Consider the following 20,318-nt stretch of genomic DNA (forward strand, 5'->3'; position numbering starts at 1 on the left):
GGGGGAAGGCAGGATATACCTAGCCCTTATTATTAAGGATTTCTAGTTAACAGCCACTCAAGGGAGGGTACATGGTCTTGGTCTTAGTAAGGAGTTGGAACTGCTAAATTGAAATTCTAAGCTGAGATTTTAACATAAAAAGGTCTGTTTTCCAAGAACAAATAGTTACTTCCTCTTAGATCCCTCACCTAATCATGTCAACCTGACCTCAGTCACTCACTATCCTATCATCTTTACTGCTCTTATCACCAGTGTTAATTATCTTCCTCATTTACTTGTCTGTATTCCTCCATTTCAAAGAGGGCAGAGACCTATCTGTTCTGTTCACCACTCTATATACCCTGCCCTTGGTTCCAAATTGTGTGTGTGTGTTTTTTTAAATAAATAAATGGGCCAATGTCAAGTAAGCAGATTCCTTCTGAGAATATAACATGATGTTACCTATTTTTTTTTATTTTGGTACTAAAAAAAAAAGAGATAACATCATGTTATATTTTCACTTTAAATTATAATTTTAATTTTTACCCAAGTAATGCGTGCAAATAATTTAAGAAGTTGAAGAATGTTAAAAGACATATTGATATCTTTTGTGCTATCCCTCCTTACTTTTACATATTACTTCCCAGAGATAGCCACTTTCAAAGCATTTAGCTTTTTCTTCTGGTATTTATATCCATGCTTCTAAGTAATAAGCTTATACTACTATTCTTTTTTTTTTCTTTATTGATTAAGGTATTACATATGTGTCCTTATCTCCCCATTACCCCCCCACACTCATGCCCTCACCCCCCTGGTGTCTGTGTCCATTGGTTAGGCTTATATGTACGCATACAAGTCCTTTGGTTAATCTCTCCCCTTTACCCCCGCCCTCCTCTACCTTCCCTCTGAGGTTTGAGGGTCTGATCGATGCTTCTCTGTCTCTGGATCTGTTTTTGTTCATCAGTTTATGTTCTTCATTACTATTCTTGATATATCAAATTTTATATACCCTTTAACTTCCTATCACTGTTGAAGATTTATTTTTTTTAACCACCACTATTCCTTCCCATATACCTCACAATATAATCATAATTTTTAAGCCACTTTTGTTAAACCACTAATCATACATTTTATTTCAACTAAATATTGTTCACTGATAAGCCATGTAGTATACTCTGATTGTGTTTCCTTTCATATACAAATATTTGTTTTTTCCTGGTGTTAATATTTTTATTAAAAATGTTTTTTTCCTTATACCTATTGCTAACTTCCCCAAATGTTCCAGCAGGTCTCTGAAATGCTTGGCAGTTTACTTAAAAAAAACACACTTAAATACATTGACAGTCTGTTCATTATTTTCTAGGCAACCCCCATGTCCCTTGCCCAGTCCTGCTGCAATATGAGTCTCCTTTTACCACTGTCCTTTGTTGGAGTTCCCTTTTTGTGGATCCCATGTCTTCCTCTTTCTGGTAAAGGTGCATGGGAAGGACATTTTTGAGATGGCATGTATCTGAAATATCTTTATTCTTTCTGAATGATCATTTGGGTGGGCATTAAATAATTCATCATTTTGAAGGCATTTTTGGCTCATTTGGCTTAGAATCCATCAAAGTATGATGCTGTTCTGATTTCTGATCCTCTCTAAGAGACCTGGTTCTTTTCTCTGGAAGCTTGTATAACTTATTTATTCCCACTCTTCTGAAATTTCATTGGATTGGGTACTAGATGGGTCCCTTTTAATCTGGAAAGGGAAATTATTATTTCTTTTTTCTTTTTAAAAATATATTTTATTGGTTTTTTACAGAGAGGAAGGGAGAGGGATAGAGAGTTAGAAACATTGATGAGAGAGAAACATCGATCAGCTGCCTCTTGCACACTCCCTACTGGGGATGTGCCCGCAACCAAGGTACATGCCCTTGACCGGAATTGAACCTGGGACCCTTCAGTCCGCAGGCCAACGCTCTATCCACTGAACCAAACAGGTTAGGGTGGAAATTATTATTTCTTTGCTAATTCCCATCTTACCATTTTCACCTTCTCTTGCTGTGAATTCTCTTGCTCAGATATTGGATCTTCTGCACAGACCATCTGAGTTTTATTTTTTGTTTTTACTCCCCCCCCCCCTCTTCTATTTCTTATCTGTTTTGTTGTTGCTGTGGATTACATTCTAGGAGGTTTCCTTGACTCTGTCTTTCAACCCATCTATTTAGTTTTTAATCTGGCCATCATTTTCAACTTCAGAAGCTCTTTTTTTTAGTTGCTATTTTCATCTTTATCTTCATTTTTATCCTATTCCTGTTAAGTGGGTATAATTTTTCTCCCTGAGGATATTATTTATAGTTTTGTGAAATTTTTGTCACCTCCTAATACTCTGAATCCTGTGTTCATTCCTTTTTTCTTATGTTCACCTCTATCTCATGTTGGAGGTTTTCTTCAAAAGCATAGCAGTTCGCCCTGGCCGGGTAGCGTGGTTAGTTGGTTGGTTGGTTGGAGCGTTGTCTGGTACACCAAAAGGTTGCAGGTTTGATTCCCGTTGGCACATACCTAGGTTGCTGGTTGGATCCCCGGTCAGGCTCATGGGAGGCAACCGACCGATGTTTCTCTTTCTCTCTCTAAAAAAAAAAGCAAGCATAGTTCTTAGTTCTTAAAGTTGAGTGCTCTTATGTGCTTGTTGGGTTTGCTGTATGTTGGGCTTCTCTGTGGGTTTGGGAGGGGCCTGGCTGTCAGTGGTCTGGGAGCTTATGTATGTAGCTCTTTTGTCATCTTTTGTCCATTGTCGTCTCATTTTCCACTTTGTCCTTGTGGGTTTGTACCCTTTGCCTCTGCTTTACTGTCACTTTAATAGACTTTGGGTCATGTTTAACCAGCAGATCTATGTCATGTTCTCTTGAGCACTCTTATTTTTGCACATTCTGTTCCCTCTACTTGGCCTGGTTACCCTTTCCTCTCTTAGCATTACCATATCTCCTATAGATTTTTACATATGAAATTATTAAGAGATATGCTAATGACTTTAGGTGGGTCTTAGACCTTTCACTTTGGGAATAGCTCAAAATAAACTTACTCATCCAAGTGATTTTGTTTTATAACATGCCTCATTTCAATGTTTACATGTCAATATTTAGTTATGGTGTAATTTCTTAATTCTCAAATAACTACCCAGAGGCACATGTCATGAAATGTCCTCTTTTAGATGATAACAGGGTGCTAAAGTCTCATTATAGCAATTTAAGGAGAATCAACAATACTATATAACAGTCTAGCTTTATGAGCAAAGCCATATATATTTTACTATATTTTTATTGGTTTCAGAGAGGAAGGGAGAGGGAGAAGCATCAATGATGAGAGAGAATCATTGATCAGCTGCCTCCTGCATGCTCCCTACTGGGGATCGAGCCTGCAACCTGGGCATCGAGCCTGCAACCTGGGCATGTGACCTGACCAAGAATCGAACCTTGATCTGACTTATATTTTGAAAGGATTTATAATGTGGAGAATAGACTGTAGAGCAAGCATGTCAAACTCAAAGGCTAACATGGGCCAAATAAATGAGGCATGTGGCCCGCAGGCTGCAAGTTTAACATGCTTGCTGCAGAGGGACAAGGGTAAGAGCATCAAAATCAGTTGGGAATTGAAGGCAGTAATCTAAGGTAAGAGATGATGGTGACTTGGACTAAGATTGTATTAGTGGAGCCATGGCTAATGTTGCTAAATGGTTAGAGTGTTGGTGTGAGCACCAAAGGGTCTTGGGTTTGATTCCCAGTCAAGGGCATGTTCCTGGGTTGCACTTTTAATCCCTGGCTGGTCTCTTTCTCCCCCCCCTTCCCGCCCCCCGTTCCAATCTCTGTAAAAAATGGAAAAAGTATTCTCAGGTGAGGATTAACAACAACAAAAAGATTATAGCAGTACAGTGATGAGAAGTGCTCACATCTATAATAATAAAAGCGTAATATGCTAATTAGACCAGATGTCCTTCCAACGACCTTCCGGACAAAGCTGGGGCTGCGAGGGAAGCCCGGGTCCTGGGTGCCAGAGGGAAGCTAGTACTGTCAGCTAGGGGGAGGAAGGCCTACTCTTGCATGAATTTTGTGCATCGGGCCTCTAGTTCTAGTTATATTTTGAAGACAGAACCAACAGAATTTGTTAATGGATTGGCTGTTGTGGGGGGAGAAGGGGGAAGGGGCAAGAGGAGAATAGAGATTGGAGTAAAGGCATATTTTCAAGGTTTTTAGCCTGAGCACATGTAAGAATGGAGTTGTCATTTGCTAAAATGGGGAAGATTGGAGGGGAATTTGGCTGGGAGTTTTTGATGTAGGGGTTAGTTTGGGGTACATTAAATTTGAGATGATTGTTAGACATCTAAGTGGAGGTATTGAATATGCAGTTAGATAGATATTGGACTCTGGAGTCCATGAGAAAGGATAGGGCATTTATAAAGTGAGAGCATAGAGGAAAACAGAAGTTTACTATTAAAATACTTTTAACAGCCAAACCTTTTCCTTTGAAACTGCAAATTCTTTTCTCATGGATATTGGAGTCTCTATTAAAGTGGTATTCTATGACTGTGTTAGTAGAAATGTTGTCCAAGTCACCAAATGCAATAAACCACCTCAAATTTAGGGCATAGAACAGCAACCATTTTATGATGCTCTCGGATTCTGGGGCTGCAATTTAGATAGGCACAGCAGGGATGTCTTGTCTTTGCTCCACAATGTCTGGGGTCTCAGCTGGGAAGACTTGGACATCTGGGGGCACTCAGTGCTGCTTCACTCACATATGGTGCCTGGGCTGGAATGAGTCAAAGGCTGATCAGACCAAGTGCCTCCATGTGGAAGAACTTTTTGCCTTGGGCTTCTCACAAGATGTTGGCTGGGTTCTGGAGAATGAGCCCTTCAAGAGACTCAGGTAGAAGCGGCATAGCCTTAGAAGTTGCGTGTGGATAGTTCTGCCATACTCTGTTGGTTGGAGCAGTCATGGATTTAGCCAGGTTCAAGAGAAGAGTGCAAAGATCCCTTCATTCAGTGGGACAGGTATCAAAGAGTTTGGTCCATGCTTTCTAACCACCACAAATGCTCTTTGAATTTGAGGTTCTGCCCCCAATCCATAGTTATTTTAAAGGAAGAAGTTCTAACACAGGATCCATGGGTATGGACTCTTAGCCCCAGTTATAAATTGCTTCATGATAAGCAACCAGGACTACCTTAATATCTCTTGTAGGGAAAGTGACCAGAATAAATTTGAGAAAAGAGTCTTCCTTCTCTTCAAAAAGTATTGATCTATATTGTTGGTTTGTGATGTTGAGATTCAGAAATTTGTTTCCTTTCTCTGCTTTATTTCATTTGCCTGGCTTAAAAGAATGTTAATAACTTACATCGCATTCTAGATCAGTGGATGCTTTTATGACTCTTATTTGGGCTTTGGCCAAAGATAACAGAACCCACAGGCTTTTCCAGCAACTTGCCCTTCTCCTCCCTTCAGTTGCCTTCAAGCTTGGAAATTATGACATGACGATTTGCTTGCCCAACTTACAGTTGTTTCTCAAAGGCTGTACTCATTCTGTTTTAAAAAGTTGGCAGCCTGCCTCTGATCCCTGTGAGGGTGAGCCCATCAGCATTCACAGCTCATTGGAAGGATGCTTTGCTTCTCTCTGGAAAAACTTCCAAATTCCAGGTAGCCAGTCATACAGGGTAGAGTTCTTCTTGTTTCCCCAGATGCAGAAGTCTTATGGGTGCCATACTTTTCAGTATTGTGGCCACCAGTGACTGTTCAGCAGGAACTTTTGCAGTGGAGGTGGTATTTATGTGTGTGTGCAAATGTGAGTGAAGGAAACTATAAAGGAAATGTTTTTTGGTGTCTTAAATCTAATATCCGTTGGAAGCTCTGAATAGGAATGATACATGAGGGTTGCCAGCAGAGAGCTTCTCAAATGGAGGAAATGGAATTAAAACAAGAAAAAGCCTCAGCTGCATACATCATATTACAACAGTATTAGTAAGTACTGCAGGCATTCAGAGTTAAAGCAGTGATTGGGCCAGAGGTGCGTTAGGGAAAGCCTCTAACACTGGCTGGAAAGGGACATATAATGCCAAGAAGGAGAAAAACAGTTTAGGCGAGACTGTCTGTGAGAAAAGAACAAAGTCTGAAGGGGTGGGGGTGGAGAAGGAGATAAGATGACTTGATGGAAGACAGGACATTTTTGAAAGTCATCTTGAGGCTGGAGAAAGGAGCTGGAGTTGCCTAAGTTGGCTGAGGAGTTGGAGAGCCTTAGGCAGGGATAAAGATTTTGTAATGGACAATGAGAAGTTAGTTACATTTTTGAGCTGGGGGATGTGCTGTGATTTTACTCTTATTGAAAGGAAAACTGAAAGAGTTGTTCTGCTTCTCAGAATACTTCTTAGTGGACGCAGTGTCCTGGCCTGGGAGAATCTGGCTTATCAGTGTAGTTGTAATTCATACCAGCAGTTTATTCATTCTGCTGGATACTGGGGTCAGTCCAGTATAGCGGTTACAAGTGCAGGTTATGGAGTTATAGTGCTTGGGTCTAAGTAGTGGTGATGGTGATGGAAGGAAGGCCTGTGGAGGAAGGCCTTGGTATTTTTGAGCAGCTGAAAGAAGAGCAGAGGGAGTGCCAGGAGCTCAGCCAGCAGGCTGCTGCCAGCTGACACAAGAAAGGCAGGGCTACCCAGGCCCTCGGCCACGTTAATAACACCAGCGCTTATATACTGTGTGCTAGCTGTGTCCTAAGCACTTTGTGCACATTAATCTTTAGTTCTAACAATGATCCTGTGAGGTAAGTCCTGTTTTCTCCTCCTTTTTACAGATGAGGAAACTGAGGCACAAAGAGGCAAAATAACTGGCACTCTCTCACAAGTGGAGGATTCAGGTCTGGGCACTGTGGCTCCAGGATCCATGCTCTAAGCACAATACTTTTCTGACATAATATTACATATTTTGTTTCTCAACCTAAGAACAATGCAAGGTCGTCAATGGGGTTTTAACTAGGGGAGTAGCAAGATCAAGTCTGTGTCTTGAAAATATCTCTCCACAATGTGGAAAATGGACTGGAAGGAGGCAAGCATATGTGGGGAGACAGTTCATAGTTCTTGTGGCCCAGCTGCATTGTGGCTCTGAGATTTCTGTCCGATTTTCTTTGATGCCTTTTCTTGGGGGGAAGGGTGTGTGTGCTGGGTTCTGATATTTTTGGTTAAATATCAATTTACTACTTATACTGCAGTATTTATTCTTGGGTTGCAGTAACCTTATGTCTTGAGGGGATGGAACCTGATCATAATTTATTGACTGAAGAGTTTTTTAGAGGCCATCCAGCCCAGTTGCTCTTCCAGTATCAGAATTACTGCTGTGACATTTCTCAGGGTGAGCATTTAACCTCCATTTGAACACCAAACGCAACAGGAACGTGGCAGTTTGTCCCTCACTCCTTTCTCTGAGTCGCCTTTGCCCTTCAAACAGTCATGCAACAGGAACGTGGCAGTTTGTCCCTCCTTTCTCTGAGTCGCCTTTGCCCTTCAAACAGTCACCAAGTCCCATGCTGTCTTCCTCATTAATGTCTCTGGAAGATGTCTGCTTGAAAACATTTCTGAGGCTGCTACCCAAGTTTGGGCTGCCACCACCTCTTACCTTGATCCTTTCATCTTAAGGGATCTTTCTGAAATGTAAATCAAATGATCATTTGTCTGCTTCAAGCTTTGCAGACCTCACCATTGCTATTTCTTCATGTGCTTACCTGAGAGTCTTCTCCAACCTCATCTCACGTCACAGTCTCCTTATGCAGTTTCTGCAGTGTTCTGCTTCATGACAACTGCCTGGACCCCACCCTGAAGATTATTATTGAGTCCAGCTCCCTTTCTGAAATGTAAATCAAATGATCATTTGTCTGCTTCAAGCTTTGCAGACCTCACCATTGCTATTTCTTCATGTGCTTACCTGAGAGTCTTCTCCAACCTCATCTCACGTCACAGTCTCCTTATGCAGTTTCTGCAGTGTTCTGCTTCATGACAACTGCCTGGACCCCACCCTGAAGATTATTATTGAGTCCAGCTAGTGTAAGGACCAACATCTGACTTCTCACAGTTCCTTAGGTGATTCTACTGTGCATCCAGAATTGAGCTCTGACCTCTGCTGTGTATTCCCAGGTTCTCAATCTGGCCACACATTAATATCATCTGATGAGCTTTTAAATGTTGAAACCTGGTTCCCACCCTCAGCATCTGGTTTGGTTGCCACGAATCTTTGTATTTATTTATTTTAAAAAGTATCTGCCCTTATAATTCTAATCTGCAGCCAGGGGTTGGAACCTCTGCATACAGAGGAAATCACTCCGAGGACAGAATTCGGAGTATATGTTATGGGGAAACAGATTCCAGTTTTGGAGTGATTTACCCTTTTCATGTAGAGATCTCCAAGTATTTGAAGAGCCACTCTTCCATAATTTAGTTTTTTCTCTGCTAACTCCACTTCCTGTTCCTCAAGCCTTTTTACTGGGCAAAACATTCAAGTTTTTGGACTCCTTACACCCTAGAAGTATGTATTTGTTTTTTCAGTGTGCCATTTAAAATGTGATACAATTAGAATATCATTCTAGATATGGGCCAGTTTCAGCAGGACTAATAGATCCTTTAGTTGTAACACTCTATATGTGTGTTAACACACTATAAGGTCACATTGACTTGGTATCATGGTTGACTCATGAGTTACTTAAAGATCAATTAAAACTCCCTCTGTAGCATAATGGCTAAGAGCAGGAACTTTGAAAACAGACTGCTGTATTTGGGTTAGGATTCCAACTCCATGCCTACTACCAGTATGACCTTGGGTGACTCACTTAAAATCCCGTGCCTCAGTTTCCTCCTCTGTAAAATGGGGATAAAAATAGCATCTATCTCATAGGATTGTGTGAGAATGAAATAAATAAAGAAATATATGTCAAGTGCTTAAAACAGTGGCTGATACCTAGTAAGTACTATATAAATATTAGCCATAATCATTAGTTATTTGGATTGCTCTTAAACCCAGGTGATTTAAAAAAAATTATATATATATATTATTGATATCAGAGAGAAAGGGAGAGGGAAAGATAGAAACATTAATGATATCGGCTACTTCCTGCACGCCCCCTACTGGGGATCAAGCCTGCAACCTGGGTATGTGCCCTGATTGAGAATTGAACCCGCCACCTTTTTTGTGTACCATGGAACGGTGCTCCAACCAACTGAGCCACCCTGCTGGAGCCCTTAATATATTTCCCTTAGTCTTTTTAGGACCTGGAGCTATCCTCAGGTGAACCAGGTGGAGATATTGGATTAGGGCACCACTTAACCCTCCTGTCCTCTCCTTGTCTCCTTACATACACCAAATCACAGCGTTACTAACTTCCTCCCTTAGGATATGATACAAAGGCCCATTGAAATGCATGTGTTTTACATTGCAGGGAAAGCGGACTTTATCATTTAACTCGGCTAATCTGAGGAATTTATCTGTGTCCCAGGGCATTGAGGAAATTCATTTAGCATAAAATATGTTGATGAAAGGGATGCCGTGGGGGGTGGGGTGGGGAGGAACTATACAGCAGTAAGGTACACCCAGTCCCTTACTATATAGGAGGGATGCTGTACATCCATTATGTTGTGTGGTGTTTTTAAAAAACTTTTACAACAATCCTTAAAAGAGGGGGTATTTCTCCATTTTACTGAAATCAGTAGTCAAGTAATGTTTTCCAAACGAGCTAATAAATGGCAGTCAGGGTTTGCACCCCGGCCCGGCCAGTATAAAGTTTCATTTCCTTGGCCTCATACCCCACTGCTTTGGAGCAGTGTGTCTGGGTGGAGGAATGGAAGTGTCACAAAGTGGGGAGACTGTGTGACACACAAATTCTGTCTGTTTTGTGGTTTTCATATAGAGTCAGACCAGTTTTCAGGCAGCTTTAACCATAAACTGTGCACTTAGTAATTGATGAAGCATATCCGTATTACTTTCAATTTGGAGAGATTTATGTTTGTTAGGTTCTTGTTCCTTTAATCTGAAGTATTTGTGATCAAATATAGTACCTATCCCAAATGAAGTATGGAAACTACATCAGTTTGTTTCTTTAAATTTCTTACCATTATTATCTTAGAAATAATAAGAGGTCTTGGTATTTCATAGTTCTCAGAATTTTCCCAAAGACAGCTGAGTATGCACTAGATTTGGGGTAATTCTTTTGGTTTTGTTTTTAAAACCCTGGCTGTCCTTCAAGGATTAGAGCACTAGGTTTCCTTCCCTTTTGCTGTTCACATTCCTGGTAGTCTCTGCCTCTTGAAGTTAACTGTAAATCTGATCATTTTATTCTCTCTGTGTCTGGATATACACTGGATAACTATGCAAAGGTAGTGCTAGTGATCAGATTTGGAATGGAGAAAATAATGTGCTTGGCACAAGAGGCTTTAACTTTTCCCAGAAGAATTACAGTGAAGTAAGAAGAATGAGGGAAATAGACTTTTTTGGGGGTTAGAGTGCTCCAGAGTGTCCTGAAAAACTGTCCTTTTCCTTATTTCTCCAAGCTCTACTCCCCAGGAATTTAGTACTTCTTTCATATATTCAATTTTGCCACATTAGTGGGGAACTCTAATTCAATTTTTCTTACATCTCAGTGTCCATTTTTACAAGGAAGAGTTGGTTTCTGACTTTAAAGCAAATCCTATTATTTGTAATTGAGTGTTACAATAAGTATAGTTCAGATTGGGCACTCAAGTGCTAACATTTTGTCTTTCTGGGAAATCAAAATTAGATTTATATATAGACTTAAGGTGCTATTGGGATTTGTAAGCAATGAAATTATACGTTTATTATACAAGGATACTTACTTTGAATTATCTATTTTTTAAATTTGAAATTTCAAAGTCTTACCATCTAGGGTAATTATGAATGGTTAAGTTAACAATGATTAAATAGTTAAAGCTTTAATATTTAAATATGGACTCCTATCATTCATTACACCTTTCATTCTACAGTGAAAGTTTTATAAAGATTGAGTGTCTTTGTCTAGCATTAATAGCCTTTTACTTTTTCTCCTCTTCTTTTAAAAAAATTTTATTCATTGATTTGAGAGAGATAAACATTGATTTGTTGTTCTACTTGTTTATGCATTTATTGGTTGATTCTTGTATGTGTCCTGACTGGGGATCCAACCTGCAACCTTGGTGTATCGGGATGATGCTGTAACCAACTGAGCTACTTGGCCAGGGCTAAAAATACACATATTTTAAAATATATATATTTCTATTGATTTCAGAGAGAAAGAGAGAGAGAGAGAGAGAGAGAGAAATATCAGTGATGAGAGAGAATCATTGATCGGCTCCCTCCTGCATGTCCCCTACTTGGGATCGAGCAAGCCCCACAACCCGGGCACGTGCCCTGACCGGGAATCAAACTGTGACCTCCTGGTTCATAGGTCGATGCTCAACCACTGAGCCACACTGGCTGGGCTAAAAATATATTCTTAAAAGGACTGGCTTCTCTAGAAATTAATGCAAGTATATTTCTATATTACTTTATACTTTGATTGCCTTAGCCACTGAGCCTTTCCTGACAGCAAAGAGGAGCTTAGTGTAGGCAACAGATAAAATACAAGTATGCGCTATTTAAGATCTAGGTATTTCTACAACCAACACCCAAAGAAAAATCGCATGATACATTGCAAGGTGAAACAGAAATTATCTTTAGATCACATTCTGTTCTGAATGGTTTTCCTCCCTCTCCTCACTTTCTACCCTCCTGCCTGGGCCCTGTTGTAAACCCACTGGTGCGTGAATGTGAAATACAAGTCTTATTTTAAAAGAAGTTTTATGAAATGATGTAATGAAACCCTTTGGTAAGTGGTCCTGACTTGTGTTCTCAACTTGCCCTTGGTTTAGATTGAAGTATATAAATGAGAACTGTGATTTTGGACAAACTTTTTTAGTGATCTTTACAGTAATAAGTTCCCCATTAGACAATAGTTGTTTGTCTTATGACTTGTTGTTGGTAAATTTATCCCCAAGGGGTTGAGAAATTCCTGTTTTGAAAAGTCCAGAAAGTCTTTGGTGATTTACTGTTTCATTTTCTTTTTCTTTCCTCTTCAGTTGTAGAAAACAGTATCACACTTTTCCTTCATATGCTAACATTTACTATCTTCTAACCTAAATTTAGCAAACACCTTGAGAGAATTAAGCCCTATGTCATACCCTAAGACAGCCACTCTGTGGAATGTATTGTTTTCTCTCCTGTGCATCCAGAATGGTACTTAGCACTTAAATGGTTGTGCAAATCACTTTCTGTGTTCTGGGGTTCAGTGAAAGTGGTTATTGAATCTCAGGCTTAGGATTATTCCATAGGTAAGAAATACTTTAGTTAGAATAGGGGCCCTGGCTGGGTCGCTCAGTTGGTTACAGCATCATCCCAATAAGCCAAGGATGAGGGTTTGATACCAGGTCAGGGCACATACAGGAATCAACCAATGAATTTATAAATAAGTGGAATAACAAATTGATGTTTCTCTCTGTCTGTCTGTCTGTCTGTCTCTTCCTTCCTCCCACCTTCTCTCTCTCTCTAAAAAAAAAAAATCAATAAATTAAGAAATAATAATTAAGTGAGGTTCTTTAGATTGTAATTTGAAAAATCAGAATTAAGATTGTGAAATAAAGTTAGATCTTTTAAATTTTTTCCCAGTAAAACAATTACCACAAAGCTAGTTGGCAATGGTTTTCCTAGACAATTTGGCTAGTGCTCTCTTAGGGATATGCTCTTGTTATGAAGAGCATTTGGTCTGATTGCTCTGTGGCCCCTGTTGGTTAAATATGGTTTGTAGCTAAGCAGCCATTAAGGAGATCACTATCTGACTCTTTGCCCATGTCCTCATTGAAAATGCTACCTGCTCTTTGGCTTTAATTTACAACTATTAAAACTATATTTTTTTATATAACTATACTAGAGGCCCGGTGCACGAAATTTGTGCACTTGGGGGGGGTCCCCTCACCCTGGCCTGCGCCATCTCGCAGTCTGGGAGCCCTTGGGGGATGTCTGACTGATCTTAGGCCCACTCCCCGCAGAGCTGGCCTAAGCCAGCAGTCAGACATCCTTAGCGCTGCTGCAGAGGCGGGAGAGGCTCCTGCCATCTGCTGCGCTCGCCAGCCGTGAGCCTAGCTCAGGGCTTCTGGCTGAAAGGAGCTCCCCCTGTGGAAGTGCACTGATCACCAGGGGGCAACTCCTGCATTGAGCATCTACCCCCTGGTGGTCAATGCATGTCATAGCGACTCATCATTCCATTGTTCGGTTGATTTGCATATTAGCCCTTTATTATATAGGATGTATGATAGTTATTTTATATATATGATAGCATATATATGATAGCTATTACAGTATTATTTACAGTAATTAGACTAAGAAGTAAAACATAACATGAGTCACTTTTGGTGCTTTAAATTTATGGAAAAAACTATTAGCTAGTTTCTGATTTAAGAAATAGCACAATTACCATTCTATTTACTAAAACCCCAACTCAAATTAAAACAACAGCAAAAATCCTCTGAGTTATGGACTAGAAATGAATTGGACTATTTTCAACAACTTGTAATTTGTTAATGGTACCAGTATATTAGTTTGAAAATGCAAATATTCATGCATGATTCCAAAGTTAATCTATAACTGATCGGATATTATGGGATGCTGCTTTGTGGTTCTACCTTAGAACTTCAGGGAGCAGACTGAGATGGCTTTATGTTTGTATCTAAGATAAGCAAATTTATAATAACACTGGAGTATATTTTGAAAAGTAGGTGTCTATTTCTTTAAATCATTTGTTAGAAGAACCACAGTTTTTTGGTTACATAAGAGCAGCAGTGTCCAACAAAAGTGGAATGCAAGTCACATATGTAATTCTAAAGTTGTTAATAGCTATATTAAGAGAAGTAAAAAGAAATGGGTGAGATTCATTTTAATAATATGTTTTAGTTTCCCCAATATGTCCAAAATATTATCAATTCAATACCAATGAGATATTTTACTTTTTTTTAAGTGTATTTTACACTTAAAGCACATCTTGGTTTGAACCAGCCACATTTCAAGTGTCCAATAGCCACACATGGGAAGTGACTACCATATTTCATTACATTTGCATTGCAGTAGAATATACATAAATTGGCATGTTAGACAGATCTCTATGCAAATCAGGTCCTTGGAAACATAAGGCAGATCCCGATGCTTTTAGCCTAGGAGGCATATTTTAACTTGGCTCTAATGCGAATATTGTAAGAGAGTTCTAGTGACCTTTGATTTCTTGTTGAAGGTAATACACACCATGGTTACAGTGCTTTAGCATGTAACATGTAGTCTGCTCTGAGAAATAAATAAATCAAGAAGTCCAGTTAAGTGTATGTTTTTGTATGTATTCAGTCTTTTCTTAAATGTTCTCACTATCCCAGAGAGCCATCTCAATATCTGTACATTTGATCTGTACATTTCTTAGTCTTTGGCTATTACTTGCTGTTACTTTCACTATTTCTCAAGACTACTTAGTCGGTGTTGCTATTCAGAAAGAGGACTAAAGGTGGTCAGCCAGATTGGTTTGTCATACCTAAACTTTTCCCTGGGGTATTCATTAACCTGAGGACAACGTATATGCCTGGTATTTAGCTTCTCTTCTCTCTCATTTCAGACTGAGAAATTTATAAGACAAAATTACTTTTTGTTGAGTGGGAGAAATCCCAGTTAGATCCTTGCTTATACTCTTAAAGCTGTAGTCTTGGAATTAGCTCTCTGTCCTCCCTGAACATCCACACCCCACATTTTGGTCTTAGTTCAGGTTTACTGTATATACCTCCCAGTTCACTTAAAGGTATAGGGTGGAAAGAAGGGAACTGACACCTGTTGAGCATCTGTTGTAAGCTAGGCACTGAGCTGGGTGCTTAGAAATATTATTTCAACAGCCCTGAGGGGTGGGAATTATGATCTCTATTTTATAGATGAGGAAATGGAATTCTGGAAGTAATTTTTCACTTCACATTCCTCAGGTAGATTATTGAACTTGGCATCATGCCCACATCATCCTCTAGTTTAGAAGAAGCTGTGATGTGGTTCCTTAAGTAGAGATTGTGAATGTGAATGTGTTGGTCTAAACTGGGAGAGACATGCCAGGATCCTTTCCAAAGCATCTTTTATCCTTAATCACAGACCTGATGCCTGTGTTGGGTGCATAGGGTATTTCTAGATTGTTTACCCTACCAGGGCTTGTAGTAACCATATGAACACTTTGGTTTACAGTTGGGACCCCTGATTCCAGCAGGATGGCCCAATGGAATCAGCTACAGCAGCTCGACACACGGTACCTGGAGCAGCTTCATCAGCTGTACAGTGACAGCTTCCCAATGGAGCTGCGGCAGTTCCTGGCCCCTTGGATTGAGAGTCAAGATTGGTAAGTCCTGCCCAGCCAGTGTGGCTCAGAGGTTGAGTGAACCAGGAGGACCCTGGTTCAATTCCCGGTCAGGGCATATGTCCAGGTTTTGGGCTCAATCTCCAGTAGGGGGTGTGCAGGAGGCAGCCAATCAATGATTCTCTCTCATCATTGATGTTTCTCTCTCTCTTCCCTTCTGGAATCAATAAAAATATATTTAAAAAAAAAAGATTGGTAAGTCCTTCTTGAGAAACTCCCAAATTGTTAGGTTTTGATTTGCATCAAGAAGCATGATCGTAACTCTGTTCTATTTCATTGAAAAATGTATGGGTACAGGTGATGGGGTAAAAGAGATAAGGAGGTAAAGATGTACTCTTAGTCTTGTATAAACATTTTTTATATTAAAAACATACACTAACAACTGACTTTTGGCACATCAGCCTGCTTGCTGGTAAAAGTTTTTAGGACTGATTTGGATCTCACTGACTCGGTGAGATCCTCTATATGTTCTTATGCTTCAGAGACATGCTGCAAATATTTTTTTGTCTGAATGAGAATTCTGTCATGGGTAGACATTTGGGTCCTTGCTTCTCATGCCTCTTTAATTAAAGGAGAGAGACACAGAGTAAGAGAAATAGACTTGTTCATAGAGGAGATAATGGCACAGAATTCCAACAACTATTTCACTTTAAGGTGTTCAGATCCACCTATTCATTTTGGTTTAATTCAGGCCTATGACCTAACTTTTCCAGAATTTGGTGAAGTGCCAGGGAGGTGATTCAGAGCTATTGGAATAGGCCCTACCTTACCCTGGTATTGCTTAGTTGTTACTAATAATCTGACCACAGAGTTGACTGAGAATTTAAAGCAAAAAGCATATCAGTCCACTTCATTCAGATATTTTATAAGTATAGACTATGACAATGGCTAATAGTATCTAGAATAATTATTTATAATTATCAAATTGCTGATATTTATTGTTGCTGAGCAAGATAAATCTAAAATGAGTGGGTTAAAGTGTTGGTTTTGCCTTGTTTTTTTCCTCCTTTGCCTTGGTTTTTTCCTCCTTGATGGTGACTTGTGTGTGTGTGTGTGTAGGGTTTCAGAATCATTCCTTATTACTCTTTCTTTTCCTAGGGCTTATGCAGCCAGCAAAGAATCACATGCCACTTTGGTGTTTCATAATCTCTTGGGTGAGATTGACCAGCAGTACAGCCGCTTCCTACAAGAATCAAATGTTCTCTATCAGCACAATCTGCGAAGAATCAAGCAGTTCCTTCAGGTGTGATGAGAAACTGAACCAGACAAAGGGTTTTAGATTTCTTCCTGCCAGTATCTTTTCTCAGTTGGCTAAATAATGAGAACCTATCTTGTACTTTAAATATAAGGAGAAGTAATTAGCCCTTTCTCAAATCTCTGTATGCTAACCCATGAGCATCATTACCTGAAATTCACTTCTTTAGTTAGTTGAAGTAATAACCTGATTGTTATGTTAATATTATATTAACATGTTAATAACGATTGTAACCAGGTTCCCTCATAGGAAGATGACTCATTCATTCATTCCTTACCCCAGGACATGCTTAGAGATAGAAAGAGAGAGAGAGAGAGAGAGAGAGAGAGAGAGAGAGAGAGAGAGAGAGAAAGAGAAACATCCATCGTTTGTCTTCCATACCTGCCCACTGCCCCGACTGGGGATTGAACCTGCAACCTAGGTATGTGCCCTGACTAAGAATCACACTGACAAAACCCTTTGGCGCACAGAATGATACTCAACCAACTGAGCCACTCTGGCCAGCTGGACAATTCTTACTTTCAAATGTTAAAGGTTTGGCCATAATTGGATGCTCCTGGACAAAGTGCATCACCTCCCTATAAGACCAGGATAACAGACTGTCCAAACAATCAGATGTGCCTCCTCTCACAGTAGTACAGCTCATCATGACTGCCTTTCTTCGCTTCTCCCCTTCATCTCTCACTGATTGCAGCCAGGCTTTGAGGCCTTTGTTCTATTGTTTCATGCAGTAAATGTAACACTCAATTTATGAGGAGTTTAGCATTAAGTCAGCAAAGTTTGGTCCACATCTCCTCAGTGTACTGCTGCTTTTCATTCTCCTTCTCTCCTACTTATAGAGCAGGTATCTTGAGAAGCCTATGGAGATTGCCCGAATTGTGGCCCGGTGCCTGTGGGAAGAGTCCCGCCTCCTCCAAACTGCAGCCACTGCAGCCCAGGTGAGACTTGGGAAGAAACAGTGCTATCGAAGATGTGCTTCCCTTCTTGTGTACAAAGATGTGCTTGCTCTTATGTGGTCTCTAGGGTGTATACAATCCTCCAGGGTAGAAGTGGGTGTTAGTGTTTTGGGCTTTTAAATTTTATACAATGAAAAAAAACTTTATTTTTTTTTCCTGAGTATATAATGCATTCTTACCCATTAAAAAAAAAAATAAAACATTACAGAAAAGTACAAGGAAGAAAGTTTTTGTAAAAATCTGAACTGTCACTCCCTCTATTGTTCCTTCCCAAGAAACCAACATTAATAGTCTGGTATATATCTCTTCACACCTTTCTCCAGGCTCATATAAACTATATAAAATGCATTTCCTCCCCCCTCCTCTTCCCCCCTCCTCCCTCTCACAGTATATTTAAATGGTTTTACTTCCCTTCATCTTGCTTTCTTCATTTAATATTATATCATGTAAATTCTAATAAGTCAAGTAATAGAAAGCTAATTTTAGTCTGTGGTATAGAGTTGCTGCTGTAATTTATTCACTTATTTCCCCTTCAATAGACATTCACTTCATTCTCCTCCCCCCCTCCCATTATAAATACTGTAGTATCTATGTATCTTTATATATTCATGCTTTGATTTCCCTATGATAAATTTCTAGGCTGTCTTTATAAATAAAGTTCTTTTTAGAGCACAGCAACACACATTACTGTGTGCAGTGTCTGTGGCTGTTTTTGTGCTGCAATGGCAGGACCGAGTGCTTGTGGCAGGGACTATATGACCCACAATGCCAAAAACATTTACCACCTGCCCCTTAGAGAATTTGCAGCCCTTGACATAGAGCTACCAGTTGGATATCTGAGGCCTCAACCCAGGCCTCATTGTTACTTTCTCTGTTTACATCATCTGGCATATTTTTAAGTGTCTTTTATGGGTATCGCAGAGGGAGATAGAAGGATGAGTAGACGTGATCCCTGCTACCAGAACGTTTGGTCTAGTTGGGATTATAGGTACACAAACACTCAATGTGAGAAAAACATACAGGAGGATGTGAGTCATTTTGTCTAGGGTAGTTGAATCATGTTACCCAGGAGAGCAAAAAGTTACACTGGGTTTGCGGGTGAATGAGTTCAGGTGTGCTTGGGCAGAAGTACAGGCCTGGCAGAGTGGACAGTGTGTGGGGAGGGTGAGTGTGAAACATGCTGTATCGGGGAAGAGTGGGTGGTTTGGGGAGCCTGAGCACAAGACGGGAGGTTTAGGTTGTTAGGAGGTTGTGTGAAACATCTGTCTGTGCTGGGCTGAGATGTTTATACCTGGAAGCAGTGGGAGACCATAGTTTATAGAAGTATTAGAGGCAGGCTTCTGTGGGTGATAATTAATCACATCTGTTTTCCCCCTTTAAGTGCAGTACCAATTGAAAAATAGACCTGGGAGTCGAATACAGATGAAAATATCAGCTGTATTGTTAGTATGTCCTATAACATACTGTCTTGATCACCACAGCTTTTACATGGTCTTTTTTTTTTTAAATCAGAAGATATCCTGTTATTTTGACAAAACTTATAATTTTTAAGTTTCATGTACTATTTGACATTTAAAAAATATATATTTTATTGATTTTTTACAGAGAGGAAGGGAGAGGGATAGAGAGTTAGAAACATCCATGAGAGAGAAACATCCATCAGCTGCCTCCTGCACTCCCCCTACTGGGTATGTGTCTGCAACCAAGGTACATGCCCTTGACCGGAATCGAACCTGGGACTCTTCAGTCCACAGGCCAACGCTCTAGCCACTGAGCCAAACTGGTCAGGGCCTATTTGACATTTTTAAGGTACCAATTTCCCCTTATACCCCAAGATACTATCTCTTGATATGGCATTTCACCCCCCGGAAATAATGGTTATTTATTATCCCACAGAAATGTTAGTGTATGCTACCTACATTTAAATAGGCATTCGAAACCTGCTGTCATAAACTGTTCTGACGTTTTTTACATGCTTGCCTAGAATGAGCTTTAGAAGGTAGGGGCCATGTCTTAGCTCACATGTGGTCTCCTAGTGCAATACACAGAGTAGGTTTACAGTGTGACCTAGAGTTAAAAAGCCAACGACAATGGTAAAACTATGCGAGAGCTTCCTGGAGAGTTCTGGCCACTGCAGAACTGCCCGTTACAACACCCGGCATTCTGCCTCTGTTTCCCTTTCTGTCACAATGGCAGTAGCATCTTAGGCCAAGCAGGAAGGGTAGTGGGGTGGGATGAAGACTGGACAGAGGTATTTCTCTCCCCATATTTCCTGCATTCACATGTGTGTCGACTCCCTTCTTTGGCAGCAAGGGGGCCAGGCCAACCACCCCACAGCTGCCGTGGTGACAGAGAAGCAGCAGATGCTGGAGCAGCACCTACAGGACGTTCGGAAGCGAGTACAGGTAAAGCAGGTCTGGGGAAAATACCCCTTTTCTTAGGGATATTGCCTATGGGTTCTGCCTGTATCTCATTGAGATACTGGCTTCATTTTTATTCTTCTCAGAGACTATTTTCTACTGCTGTTTATTTGTTTGCTTGTTTTAACAGGATCTAGAACAGAAAATGAAAGTGGTAGAGAATCTCCAGGATGACTTTGATTTCAACTATAAAACCCTCAAGAGTCAAGGAGGCAAGTGAATATTAGAGACGTTATAAATCTCCTGTA

General features: G+C 40.2%; 1 protein-coding gene across 6 annotated transcripts in view; it reads left to right on the forward strand.

The window, feature by feature from the left end:
- Positions 1–20,318, forward strand: part of STAT3 (signal transducer and activator of transcription 3 (acute-phase response factor)) — a 51,949-nt gene that overhangs the window by 13,794 nt on the left and 17,837 nt on the right. For all 6 annotated transcript variants that reach the window (XM_014547237.1, XM_014547238.1, XM_005875732.2 and 3 more), the window contains exons 2-6: positions 15,271–15,421; positions 16,538–16,682; positions 17,534–17,632; positions 19,960–20,055; positions 20,201–20,282. In XM_014547237.1, the coding sequence (XP_014402723.1) occupies positions 15,294–15,421; positions 16,538–16,682; positions 17,534–17,632; positions 19,960–20,055; positions 20,201–20,282 (550 nt within the window). In that variant the 5' untranslated portion in view covers positions 15,271–15,293. The remainder of the gene's footprint in view (positions 1–15,270; positions 15,422–16,537; positions 16,683–17,533; positions 17,633–19,959; positions 20,056–20,200; positions 20,283–20,318) is intronic.

Source organism: Myotis brandtii, unplaced genomic scaffold (assembly GCF_000412655.1).
Source record: "Myotis brandtii unplaced genomic scaffold, ASM41265v1 scaffold469, whole genome shotgun sequence".
Classification (NCBI taxonomy): Eukaryota; Metazoa; Chordata; class Mammalia; order Chiroptera; family Vespertilionidae; genus Myotis; species Myotis brandtii.